We start from the raw sequence: 14,893 nt of genomic DNA, 5'->3' as shown, positions 1-14,893 counted from the left end.
TAATGTCAGTCTACTCCGTTTCTCATATCATAATAGGAGGAATTACATAATGAGATGGTACTGACGACCTCGCTATTTGGTCCCCTCCCCCAAAACAATGAATCAACGTAACGGGAAGAATTAAACCATAAAAACAGTTTGTGACAACACAGTCATTAAATAACAGTTAGTGATGATATTCCAAGCACTTACCATTCCCGTTTGCATGCATTTGGTCTTCGTTTATATCTTGATTAACAAAGTACTCCTCCTGGTTTATGCCTTGGTTATTATCAACATAATACTGTTGCTGATTTACATCCACATAATCTTGAACAATGTTCTCTGGCTGGTTGACACCTACATCATCATAAATAATGTTCTGTTGCTCTTCGGCATCTTCATCATCATCATTTATTATTATTATATCTTCGAAATGGTTCACTTCAGCATTATTGTCTGCTTGCTCTCCATTATTTTCACTTCTCTCATCATCAGATGACTCTGGAAAAAACAGTAATTCAGATCAAAAGTAGCTAGGGCACCTTCAGAACATTAACAAGAAATTATAATCACTTGTGTAAAGCAGTAATTCCATACTAGTCATGAGAAGATCTTCTATGGAAATGATCAGAAAACATCACAGTGTGGCACTTGAAATCCATGGTGTATCTCAAAAGATTCTGAACAGTGCCAGAATGCTTAAAATTAACTTTTAACATGTTGTCAGGTTTGAAGTCATCAAATCACTGAGCATAATTAATACTGTACTTAATTTTACCCTATCTGATGTTCAATGGGGGACAACCATTGCATGCTGTTTTTGATACCTACAGGAAGTAAACTGTGCTGATATACAAACTGTGTTATAATTCCATTATTCTCAACAGGAAACTGGCAAAAGGTATACAAAGGCTGCTTGACTCACAGAATGTATTTAGGATGTTTTAAGAAGAACAGTTAGGAAAGGAGGAGCTGCTGATAGTCACTTATGAATAATGGAACTGATTAGTCTAAGGGACTAAATTAGTATATCATTAGGCCCCATCCTAGATGTATCAAAGCAATAGATATGTTTTAAAAGAAATGAGAAGGGCAGCCAAATAGACTCTCAGTACATTCATCCAGGATGAGAAAAAGTATGCGAAGCAAGGAAAAACCAGCTACAGTAGGAGATTCAAGTAGCATTTGATTTCTGTAATGCATGTGTGTCGTGCAAGTAACTGCCAGGCTCCCAGTTACTCAGCCCACAATCTCTGCTGGTGGCAGATTGCTGACCCCATTTTCACAGTTTTAAGAGAAACTAATGCAGAGTGTAGATTTATGAATCAAGAATCTCCTTTTGAAGTTGCAAATGTTCTTGTAACAGCATCAGAATCTGATAAACTAATGCCTAACCATGTCAAAATACATTTGACATAAGTTTTCTCTACCAGAGCAAGAGAAAAATCAATATTATTGTTAGATTCTTGGGGTGGTCAGTGCAAAAGAACCATTTTGAGCATTGTACCTAAGGAAAAAGAACTTTTTCATCTGGTGATCCCAAAAGGCTCAACAGAACAGGTACCGCCACATACAGCTTACAATATTTGAAGAATTTTCAGATCGAGTTCTGCTGAATGATGATGATGTCAATGGGCACTTGCTCAAAATTAATACAAAGATGTCCAGTGTTTGATTTAAAATTCCCTCCAATATTAAAAACTGATATATATTCAATACCATCAGAAACTTATCTCTATCTGGCAACATTGGATTCAACTGTCAGCAGCAGTGCACCACTGCAACTAACGTGAGTCATGAGGATTCAAAAGCTTACTAACACTGTCTGTCCCCCACCCCACCACCACAAACACAGGACACTGCCAAACTCGTGATGTGTCGTTGCAGTCTGCGGTGCCAGTGAACTATAAAGTGATGTGTGTTATGGGCAATTGTACAATGTTTTTTTTTTTAGTAGCTAGTTTCTTAAAGGAAAAAATAAAAGGTATTAGTATGATGTGGACTATAATTTGAAAGTAACAGCATACACAGAATAACATGGAAACATAGCAGTTGATTGGCATTTAGGTCCTCCACCGACAGAAAATGATTTGCAATTTGTGGGCTGGTAAAGAAGAACTGGAAAAAAGAGGACTGAATGCAAAACAGCCAAAACTAAAAGGTGACAATTTTTAAGGTCACAGTTTTATAAACTTTCTTCATCTGCCTTTGCTATCTAATAACAAAAATGGCAAAAATTTTGTTTTTCTAAAAAAACTGTTTAAAAATTAAGGTGTGTCTTATAGTCCACAGCATCTTATAGTCCATGAAATATGGTAATCAAGCTGCAGACACTAGTACATAATAGTCTCTTTGCTGAGGTTTTCTAATGTACTGAAATGTGCCTCATACAATTTAAGATAGTTAGAAGATCTGCTGCAATAGTTTGAGAACCCTGCTGAATTTCGTTTTTTATTGTGTTGTCCCACATGTGAAGAAATGTCATTCACTTTATGTGTGTGGTGTAAAAAAAGGTATGTTTTAAGCATTCCCATACACATGATCTATATTTTAATGTTTTTTTATGATAACAATTAAATACTTATTATTTTGAATTAACAAAATACACATATCACATGTGTGAAAAGGTAAACTAAAAAACAAAAATAAAGAAGGAATTTGAAACATAAAACAATGATTTCAAACATTAAATAAAACCAAGTCAAACAATTTGGTTAGTAATAATTGTTTAGATATTTTAAGTATGGTGAAAATACTCCAACACCAAAATGTGTATAACCTATTCTCTAAAAATAGCATTTCAGAAACCAGCTTCACTACCCACGGATGGACGCAGCATGAAAGTTATATCTCGCAAAATTTCAAATTATTACAAAAGTTGGTTATGCAGTTTAAAGAATGCCAATTACATCTGAACTCTGTGTTTGTTGGAAACACGTGTGTGTGTGTGTGTGTGTGTGTGTGTGTGTGTGTGTGTGTGTGTGTGTGTGTGTGTGTGTGTTTGGAAACTTTTATAAAAAAATGGCTCTGAACACTATGGGACTCAACTGCTGAGGTCATTAGTCCCCTAGAACTTAGAACTAGTTAAACCTAACTAACCTAAGGACATCACAAACATCCATGCCTGAGGCAGGATTCGAACCTGCGACCGTAGCGGTCTTGCGGTTCCAGACTGCAGCGCCTTTAACCGCACGGCCACTTCGGCCGGCAAACTTTTATAAGACTGGATTTGAGCGAATGATATGGCCACCCACATTGCCCAATATGAATCTCATTGAACATTTATGAGACATAATTGAGTGGTCAGTTCATCCACAAAATCTTGCATCAGCAACAATTTCACAATTATAGATTGCTGTAGAGGCAACATGGCTCAGTATTTCTTCAGGGGACTTCCAATGACTTGCCGAGTCCATGCCACATTGAGTTGCTTCACTAAGCAGAGTAAAAGGAGGTACACAAACATACTCTGCAGGCCACCAAATGATGTGGGGTGGAGGGTATCCTGTACCACTACCGGTCATTTTCTTTCCTGTTCCACTAGCAAACAAAGCAGGGGAAAAACGATTATCTATATGCCTCCGTATGAACCTAATATCTCATGTTCATGGTCCTTACGCGACATGTATTTTGGTGACAGTAGAATCATTCCGGAGTCAGCTTCAATTGCTGGTTCTCTTACATTTTCTCAATACTGTTCCTCGAAAAGAACTTCGCCTTCCCTCCAGGGATTGCCATTGGAGTACCTGAAACATCTCAATAATACTTGCATCTATCGGTAACAAATCTGGCAACCTGCCTCTGAACTGCTTTAATCTCTTCATTTAATTCAACCTGGTGCAGATTCCAGACACTCAAGCAGTACCAAGAACAGGTCGCACCAGTGTCTTATTTGCGGTCTCTGTTACAGATGAAACACACTTTCTCAGAATTCTCCCAATAAATCGAAATTGACAATTCACCTTCCGTATCACAAGCTTGATACACTTCATACGTCTTTGCAATGGGAAATTGTATATGTGATTGCTCTCGGGCTCGCAGATTTTGGCAAAAGTCATCTACAAACTTGCGGGTTCGCATAATTTTTCTTGTACCTGTCTCATGTTTACCACCTGACACAACTCTCTTGTTTCCTTCTGTCAATGATCAACATTGGTGAACACTAGTTTGCTAGGAAGTCGCATGTTCGGGTATCTTTCCTTGTGCAGGTGAAGGGGCTGCACTGTCATTGTCGTGAGCTTCTCCACACACACACACACACACACACACACACACACACACACACAGACAGAGAGAGAGAGAGAGAGAGAGAGAGAGAGAGAGAGAGAGAGAGAGAGAGGAGATGAAAAATGATCTCAGTGCCACGTTTTCCGCAAAACGCCATTTCTGGCTCGTGTGTTCTCGGTATTCTGTTGCTTATCCTTACACTTGATCCAGGAGCCAAACCATGAAGAAAGTAATTTAAATATGAATTGGTAAGATGGCGCACAGTCTGTGTGCCAAGCTGTGCTTCCCTCTGGTGTTCCACAAGTATAAAAACTAATGCTGTATTTCAGTGCTTTTCTTATCCCAAATAAAACGTGGTGTCTTAGTATTAATAGGACTATGAACAAAAACTTTCTTCCTGCTATTTTGTCAAAAACTGACATTTTTGCGACAGTGCCCATGTACGAAATGCCAAGCTGATTCTCACAAAGAAGAAAGTACCAACCAGCCACTGTTGATAAAACTGTTCATCTATGTAAACAGCTTCATTAACGGTTTCGAGCTGACATGTTCGTTTTCCGACAGCTGTTCACTTTTATATTGCATTTATCGTTGTTTGCATTAGTTGAAAAAACTTTCAACAACTAATGTAATATATGTGTGAACAGCTGTCTTAAGACGAACCTGTCGGTTCTAAAACAGTAACGGCCTATAAATAAACAGCATTATTAAAAATGACTAGTTGCTGTTTTCTCCTTTGCAAGCTCCAACTTGTAAAAACTTTCATATTGCCTCTCTGAACCAGTCAGTGATGCAATGACGAACAACATAATTCCGTGGCAGCAGAAGAATACCTTCTTTTCTAGATACAAGTCAGTTATATACAGAGATGCGTTGTTTCTTTCATTCTCCTGACAAATGTTGGATTTGGCTCTTAAAACGTTTCTACTTCAACTGTTCAACTGCCTATCAGCAGATGAGTTACTTACTTTCCATGACGACGGGTTGTTATCAAACCAGTTGAAGACGATCTGTAAGTATGTCCGTACAGATTGCGTCTAAAGCACAGTAAGCAGACCTCAGAACAGTTACTCCGGCATACTAGCTGTGTGTTTACATCTTTCTTTGCGATTAAATCCCTCCAACTGTATGAGTAACACGGCATCAATAGATGGAGATGTAGCTATCAAAGAGAAACGCGGTAAAATACCTCTACATGCTGAAGTTACTCCATTTCTCACTATCTAATGGGTTCCTTGGTGAAAAACGTTCAAAAGTCATTTTCTACAATTTCCAAAATTTTGAAAATTGTTTAGTTACATGATACGGATGTCAGAAGATAATACACTCCTGGAAATTGAAATAAGAACACCGTGAATTCATTGTCCCAGGAAGGGGAAACTTTATCGACACATTCCTGGGGTCAGATACATCACATGATCACACTGACAGAACCACAGGCACATAGACACAGGCAACAGAGCATGCACAATGTCGGCACTAGTACAGTGTATATCCACCTTTCGCAGCAATGCAGGCTGCTATTCTCCCATGGAGACGATCGTAGAGATGCTGGATGTAGTCCTGTGGAACGGCTTGCCATGCCATTTCCACCTGGCGCCTCAGTTGGACCAGCGTTCGTGCTGGACGTGCAGACCGCGTGAGACGACGCTTCATCCAGTCCCAAACATGCTCAATGGGGGACAGATCCGGAGATCTTGCTGGCCAGGGTAGTTGACTTACACCTTCTAGAGCACGTTGCATGGCACGGGATACATGCGGACGTGCATTGTCCTGTTGGAACAGCAAGTTCCCTTGCCGGTCTAGGAATGGTAGAACGATGGGTTCGGTGACGGTTTGGATGTACCGTGCACTATTCAGTGTCCCCTCGACGATCACCAGTGGTGTACGGCCAGTGTAGGAGATCGCTCCCCACACCATGATGCCGGGTGTTGGCCCTGTGTGCCTCGGTCGTATGCAGTCCTGATTGTGGCGCTCACCTGCACGGCGCCAAACACGCATACGACCATCATTGGCACCAAGGCAGAAGCGACTCTCATCGCTGAAGACGACACGTCTCCATTCGTCCCTCCATTCACGCCTGTCGCGACACCACTGGAGGCGGGCTGCACGATGTTGGGGCGTGAGCGGAAGACGGCCTAACGGTTTGCGGGACCGTAGCCCAGCTTCATGGAGACGGTTGCGAATTGTCCTCGCCGATACCCCAGGAGCAACAGTGTCCCTAATTTGCTGGGAAGTGGCGGTGCGGTCCCCTACGGCACTGCGTAGGATCCTACGGTCTTGGCGTGCATCCGTGCGTCGCTGCGGTCCGGTCCCAGGTCGACGGGCACGTGCACCTTCCGCCGACCACTGGCGACAACATCGATGTACTGTGGAGACCTCACGCCCCACGTGTTGAGCAATTCGGCGGTACGTCCACCCGGCCTCCCGCATGCCCACTATACGCCCTCGCTCAAAGTCTGTCAACTGCACATACGGTTGACGTCCACGCTGTCGCGGCATGCTACCAGTGTTAAAGACTGCGATGGAGCTCCGTATGCCACAGCAAACTGGCTGACACTGACGGCGGCGGTGCACAAATGCTGCGCAGCTAGCGCCATTCGACGGCCAACACCGCGGTTCCTGGTGTGTCCGCTGTGCCGTGAGTGTGATCATTGCTTGTACAGCCCTCTCGCAGTGTCCGGAGCAAGTATGGTGGGTCTGACACACCGGTGTCAATGTGTTCTTTTTTCCATTTCCAGGAGCGTATTTTATAAATATTTTGGGCGAAACAAATAGTTGTATAAAACAAATTTACAATCTAACACAGACTCTGTAAAACTAAATACGTTGCCTAAGATACGAAGCAAATCACATAGAACACTGTATCACGTCTTGGGTAAACTCTATTACTAGTTCATGAAACAGTCATATTTCGATCAGGATGCCGTTGACTCTGACTATTCCTTAAGCAGGTATAGAGAACTTACAATCCACACGTGTAAGTGGACGTCCTAGTCTCAGATATAATAAATGTATGAGACTCTTTGTAAATTAATGAATCCAACTTCTGAGGTATGGGGTATTTCACCTAACAGTTGTCCTTTGTAAATAAGTCTAAGACACATCGCCTAAATCCGTTGGAGATAAGCTTTTATTGCCTAAAATGAAGCAACATTCTGAGGACAATACGTGGAAATGACCTATGTAATGCACCGCCACCAACAAGAGAAATGTGAAGGCCGCGTTTTTTCCTAGGAGTAGTCTGGCTCCTACTTAGTATCCATTGATGCTGTGTTATTCATAAAGGTGGAAGGATTTAATCGCGAAGAAAGATGTAAACACATAGCTAGTGTACCTGAGTAACTGTTCTATCGTCGCCTAACGTTACAGCCCTCTCGACCAGGGGAATATTTGCACGTAAAAAAGAACAAGGGCACATGTATTGCTTACTCTGATTGTCCGGCAATAAAAGCAACGTCCTTGGTGTACGGTTTGAGTCAATCTCATGAACTTTATTTACTGTGATAGTAATTTATTCAGTCGAAGTCACGGCTTATTTCTATTTTGTTCCGACAACTACATAATTTGCACCTAACATTCCACCTCGTTAATTTTTGGCCTGCAGAGTCATAGTATGTTCAACACGACTATCAAACGAACTTATGGACTCTTTCTATTTCGTTTTGAGAACCGTCTTACTGTTGCACCTGGGCATTCCACTGTGTACTATTTCTGTGTGTATTTTTTTCCTCATTGAATAAATGTTTTTCTTACGGTAGGACATATGCTGAACTAAATAATAGCGCACGTAGCTAAATGGTACTTACCATTGAGTGGAACAGCGTTGTCATCAGAAGATTCCGAGGCATCTGAAAATGAAAAATAATAGTTTGAAGTGAAAGCTGCGTCTACAGAAATCTTAAAGAGAGAGTATTTTTTTCCTCATTGAATAAATGTTTTTCTTACGGTAGGACATATGCTGAACTAAATAATAGCGCACGAAGCTAAATGGTACTTACCATTGAGTGGAACAACGTCGTCATCAGAAGATTCCGAGGCATCTGAAAATGAAAAATAATAGTTTGAAGTGAAAGCTGCGTCTACAGAAATCTTAAAGAGAGCGAACAAGTCTACAGAAATCTTAAAGAGAGCGAACAAGATGTTACATTACGTAGCACTTAGAAAAACGTGAACGAAATGGACCATAACAAAACTTTTTAATCATTTTTCTGCTGAAATAAAATTGAGACTACACAAAATTACTGTTGAAAACGTCAACGAGCCGATAAGCCATAAATAAACAACTTTCCTGTTTTCTGTTAAAATCGACAGCGAGGAAGAATGGGAAACCGCACATTTTCAGTTAGTTTCTTTATATTAAATTCCAGCATCAACAGTTGCCTTATGTCAGGGCCATAATTCATTCAAACGTCGGCAAGTTGTGGAGCAGTTTGCGAAGGAAATAAAAGAACTCAGATTCTGGAGGAGTATACCTGTTACAAACGTCGTTATTGACGATAGATCTGACCTTTGACCACAGCTCTAATCAGCTCGTCTTACAAATAATAGTATACTGTTTACCAATACACAATCCTCTAGTCTCCTTGATAAAAAGGTTTCCTTTGGTGACGATTATCGCTATAATCGCATCACGTTGCCGATCCTGTCTTTTTTTGGGAATCTAGAAAGGATATACGAAGGCTATTTGCAAAGAAAGGTCCAATAGATTGCAAAATGGAAACTAAAGTGAAACTCCGATGAAAGTTTGCATAGATGTGGTGGACAACGTCTCTAGTATGCCCATAGATCGCGTCACATCGCTCTTTGCAGTTCCGAGCGTACATTGTGCACGTAATAATGCCTAGAAAATCAGGTATCCAAACAAGTACGCACATCAGAACAAGTTTTACCTCACCCCGGTTCCCAGAGCTCTTGAAGATAGACGTTGACTGTGGATATTGTATCAAAGACACAGTCCCATTGACTGTTCAGAGATTTAACTAAAACCGACGAAAGCCATAACCATGAATGAGCAGCACCTATTAGACGGAGGGGGTCCGACAGCCGATCAGTTCCAGTCATTCCACCAAGGAGGTAGTACACGGCTTGTGTTGTCTGTAGTTCAACCATGCCTAGACGGACAATACCACGGTTCGATCGCGTCCAGATTGTCACTCTGTGCCAGGAAGGGCTCTCAACAAGGCAAGTGTCCTGGCGTCTCGAGGTGAACCAAAGCGATGTTGTTCGGACATGGAGGAGATACAGATGACATGCCTCGCTCAGGCCTCCCAAGGGCTACTACTGCAGTGGATGACCGCTATCTACGAACTATGGCTCGGAGGAACCCTGACAGAAACGCCACCATGTAGAATAATGCTTTCCGTGCAGCCAGAGGAGGTCGTGTTACAACTCAAACACTGCGCAATAGGCTGCATGAAGTGCAACTTCACTCCCGACGTCCATGGCGAGGTCCATCTTTGCTACCAAAACACCATGCAGCACGGTATAGAGGGGCCCAACAACATGCCGAATGGACCGCTCAGGATAGGCATCACGTTCTGCTCACCGATGAGTGTCGCATATGCCTTCAACCAGACAATCGTCGGAGACGTGTTTGGAGGCAAGTCGGTCAGGCTGAACGCCTTAGACAAACTGTCCAGCGAGTGCAGCAAGGTGGAGGTTCCCTGATGTTTTGGGGTGGCATTATGTGGGGCCGATGTACGCCGCTGGTGGTCATGGAAGGCGCCGTAGCGGCTGTACGATACTTGAATGTCATCCTTTGGCCGATAGTGCAACCATATCGGCAGCATATTGGCGAGGCATTCGCCGCCATGGGTGACAACTCGTGCCCCCATCGTGCACATCTTGTGAATGACTTCCTTCAGGATAACGACATCGCTCGACTAGAGTGGCCAGCATTTTCTCCAGACATGAACCCTATCGAACATGCCTGGGCCAGATTGAAAAAGACTGTTTATGGATGACGTGATCCACTCTGAGGGATCTACGCCGAATCGTCGTTGAGGAGTGGGACAATCTGGACCAACAGTGCCTTGATGAACTTGTGGACAGTATGCCACAGCGAATACAGGCATTCATCAATGCGGGAGGACGTATTACTGTGTAATAGAGGTACCAGTGTGTACAGCAATCTGGTCCACCACCTCTGAAGGTCTCGCTGTATGGTGGTACAACATGCAATGTGTGGTTTTCATGAGCAATAAAAAGAGCGGAAATGATGTTTATGTTGATCCCTATTCCAATTTTTTGTACAGGTTCCGGAACTCTCGGAACCGAGGTGATGCAAAACTTTTTTTGATGTGTGTATGAGTGCATGTGAGAATTTCGCCTGATTCCATGCAACCCACACAACGTAACTATCATGCATCTCCTTTTTCATGACAATTCTGGGCCGCACACTGCAGGGGCAATGAGGACGCGTCTACAGAGTTTTAGATGGGAAGTGTTCGATCACCCACCATACTGGCAGGACTTGGCTCTCTCTGATTTTGATCTCTGCTCACATGAACCGCTGACAATGAAGACAACATTTTAGCACAGACAGCAGGCTGCAGATCACTCTAGAGAATTGGTGCAAAGTACAGCCAGCTGCATTCTATTACAAAGTTACTGGAAAGATGCTACAATGCCACGACAAATGTCTCAGTCTGAATGCGACTATATGGAGAAGTAAATGGAAAGTGTAGCTAACTGTTGCAGATAAAACATATTTAATTTTCACTGTGGTTTCGATCTCGCAACCGCAAAAACTTTACTTTCCGAATAGCTCTCGTAGTTTGCAACCAGCTGGTCTTAAACGTGTTTAAGTTAAGAAATCTTCGAGAAACGATTAAAAAAGTTCGTCATGGCAACAATGAGCAGACTAAATCTTAGCGATAAAAGACGGAAGAAACGTGTGACATCTGTAGCATACCAATACGAGTCTGCTTACGGCGCTTGCAACAGTCTGTACGAGCAAAGATCTTTAGTATGATATTTCTGATTTCGTGTTGCTTGCATTTAGCACACACTACTACAAGGTAGAGACGCAGGATTTCACAGCGTACATTCGCTGATAAGCCAAACCATTATGACCACCACTCAAATAGCTTCTTCATTCACATTTGGAACGCAATACAAGCAGCGGTTCTGCGTGGAGTGGATTCGACCAGTTCTTAGTAGGTATGTGATACCACATGTCTATGCACATGTCATGCAATTCCCATAAACTACTGGTCGGTGACTGGTGAGCTGGCGCCAGATAGCGTTTCAGAAGCGTTTATTCGGGTTTAGATCAAGCGAATTTGGTGGCTAAGACATCATAGTGAGTTGAATATCGTGCACCTCAAACCACTGTAGCACGATTCCGGCCTTTCTGCTGAAAGATACCTATGTCGCCCGGGGAAAACATCAAGCATGAAGCGACACGGATGTTTTGCAGTAACTTTCTCGTAGCCCACAGCAGTCATCGTGCCTTCCACTATTACCACAGGTCAGGTGGAAGCCAAGGTGAATGTCCCCCAGAGACCAATATTGCTTGGAGGATAGTCGTCACCATTTATTGATCTGGTGCACACCAAGGGCACGTTACAACACATGCCTATTTTATGGAAAGGGATCGAAATTGCGATGTTAATGTCCTCGTTGAGGGCAGAGTGTTAGAGCTCATACGTGACTTTAAGCGTTTTCTAGGAGAACTATGACAGCTGCTGTCTATGAGGATGACATCCCGCAGTGACATGTGTACCTTTTTAGGGATGCACACAGACCTGGGAGGTAGGAACTGTCAAGTTTAACATTCAGGTAACGACGATGCTATTGCAGACGAAACAAAAGGAGGGACTAGCCAAGACAGGTGAATGGCCGCGCGGGGTAGCCACGTGGTCTGGGGCGCCTTGTTACGGTCCACTCCGCTCCCCCCGTCGAAGGTTCGAGTCCTCCCTCGGGCATGGGTGTGTGTGTTGTCCTTAGCGTAAGTTAGGTAAAGCTAGATTTAGTAGTGCGTAAGCATAGGGACCGATGACCTCAGCAGTTTGGTCCCGTAAGACCTTGCCACAAATTTCCAAAGTTTACAGGTGAATGAAAGCGGCATGGTGGTTCATTCATCGAAACTATGTCGGTATTTGGCTGAAGCGATTTCGAGAAATGGTGGAAAACTTAAATCTGCATGCAACATGGCGACTTGAATACCGCTCCAGATGACTGTGAGGCCAGTATCTTAATCACTGTGCTGTGTCGCCGAGCCCATATGGTATGTGATAGGACATGACTGTATATGTTATTGGCAAAGTATGCGTTTTTATTCCATTAGATAATAAGGCAATGAAATTTACTCCATAAACTGCCCTTATACTTGGTATATTTTCGTACGATCTGATTTGGGCTTTAACGTTCGAATTCAGTGAATTTTTGAAGCTTTCTACACTGTTGACCGTTAAAATTGTGTCACTAGGAAGGGTTCAGATAAAACAATTTTATTTGTTATGCATATACAGTACTGAAGGAAGAGCACAAGATTAAATTGTGCAGGTGATTTAATTTAATAAACGGATCACTACCTCTGCCACCGCTAGCGGCTCTAACTGGATAAGAATAGAGTCGGGCTGAGTTTGGATGAGGATATGTAATTTCATTATGCTTCAACCTTACGCCACACTTCATCAGTCGCAGTTGTGAGTGAGTTGTGGCCTACCAATATCTCAGCAACCCATGACCCAATGTTTTTAATTGGTGAGAGATCTGGAGAATGTGCCTGCCAGGGCAACATTCGAACACCATCAGTTACACTCCACGATAGGTTCAGACAGCACGAGCAACATGCGGTATTGCGTCAAGTCACGGAGATCCCCAAAATAGGATACAGTCAACGGTCTTCACACTTCTGAAATGGACGTGTTGCGATCGAAACCACCGGATTTGCAAAACAGATCTGATCATGCTGTATATCCATTAGCAACCCACACATCAGACAAACAATGACGAATGCAATTTCGCAGCGTTCACCCCATTGTTCCGCTGTGGGTAAAACCGGAAGTCGTCTGATACACTACGCGATGCAGCTCCAACAACCAATGTTATCGTTGGGCCCACCATCGTCAGAGCACCTCTCTCTGCTGTCTCGCCAACAGTGTAGCTGCAAAATGGCCACTGAGCAGTCCTCCCGTAGTGCTCCAGACGTCGTCGTACTGACCGTGCGGATACCTGTTTTGCTATAAACAAGCCTATCTCCTGACTGAAGGTACGGGACGTGACTGCACGATGCGGCGCGGCCGAACGAACAGTATCTCTCTTCTCGGTCGCTAGTAGCACTGACCGTTGAGAGCCCGTATGGCGTTGAGTATGGCCCTCCTGGACCCATCAAATCATACGAATGGCAGTCGTGGTATCCCGACCACCGCGATCAGCAAAATTGCCGAACGTTGAACCGCAGTCTCGAGTGGCCACGTTTCTGCTGCTGTCTAATTCTGATGCGTCGTGGCAGACGTTTCTTCGTCTTACGCGAGACCACTATCTTCTCACAAACAAAAACATTCAAACGCTGTTTCTGCATAATCTCTCCTCACATAAAGACTGCGGATAGCGTTATAAACCCAAACGGTAACGATAGAAGACGGTCTAAACAGCCCAACCTAGTCACGAAATTAAGAAAAAGTTTCAATAACAAACAGCTGAAGTGGAAAAATACCACATTCATTTAACAGAGAGCCATTACCTTTTCAAAAATTCTGTTGCCATAGTCACTGAACAGTGAACCATCATTATTAGAACCAATAATTAATCTGCAATTTTTTTAAAAAGCGGATTTTTGTCGAAAAGTACTGACGCGAACTTGAAATCAGTTTTGCTACCAGTAACAAAGTTAATTTCTTCCATTAGTAAGTTTATTTGTTTTGCCACGTTAACTTTTGAAATTAGAGAAACGCAGTCACTGTGTATTGTTCGTCTGAATTTAAAATTGCCTTGTGTGTACTGCACTTGACATTCGCTGGTCGTCATAGCCGGTAAGAAGGTCCGGTTTAAAGTCGCGCGGAACCCGTTGAACTGATGAATTGCGGAGCATCAGTTCACTAATATTTTTTAGATTTCTTTTTTTACTTCCGTACAAAATGTGAAGGTAATAACCAATAAAAATACTCAATAATTTAAGCGCTAACAGATGCTATGCACCTCGATTTAGAACTATTTTCTAGCACCGTAATTAACATTACTCAAGATTAGGACTCTGATATGTCCAGCTTTCCCGATATCTGCCCTAGTTTTGAGGGCATCCGAGCGCGTCTAGGGCGCTTTTATACAACTACCCGGGGTAAAGGCGGATTTTTTTTTTTTTTTTTTTGTCTCCGGAGAAATGTGATTGACTGGAAATAAATACATTTTAATGAATCTTAGTTAAAATTCATTAAATGAGGACTACCTAAAATGTACTTTCGTTCACTTTATATGAAAAACCGAGTAGCAAACAAGCTTATAAGAAGCTGTCCCACGCATATATTTTCCATACTTCCTCACTGAGAACAATGAGCAGCCACCGACACTCGACGATCGAATGCATAGCGCCGCCTCCCGCCCGCCAGGCAGTTGTGCGCTGGCAAGCCAATTGTGCTAGTGTACGTTTCACGCCACACGTCACTGCTGTGAACATATCTTGATACTGCAGTACACCGACTTATGAAAGTTTCTATCATTTAGATTCGTTAAGATT

General features: G+C 42.8%; 1 protein-coding gene across 1 annotated transcript in view; it reads right to left on the bottom strand.

The window, feature by feature from the left end:
• Positions 1-14,893, bottom strand: part of LOC126471641 (protein PFC0760c-like) — a 308,363-nt gene that overhangs the window by 59,240 nt on the left and 234,230 nt on the right. The window contains exons 9-11 of the mRNA XM_050099876.1: positions 8,211-8,252; positions 8,019-8,060; positions 193-483 (exon numbers count right to left, since the gene is read on the bottom strand). Coding sequence (XP_049955833.1) covers positions 193-483; positions 8,019-8,060; positions 8,211-8,252 — 375 coding nt within the window. The remainder of the gene's footprint in view (positions 1-192; positions 484-8,018; positions 8,061-8,210; positions 8,253-14,893) is intronic.

Source organism: Schistocerca serialis, chromosome 3 (genome assembly GCF_023864345.2).
Source record: "Schistocerca serialis cubense isolate TAMUIC-IGC-003099 chromosome 3, iqSchSeri2.2, whole genome shotgun sequence".
NCBI lineage: Eukaryota > Metazoa > Arthropoda > Insecta > Orthoptera > Acrididae > Schistocerca > Schistocerca serialis.
This window is presented reverse-complemented; position numbering and strand designations above follow the sequence as displayed.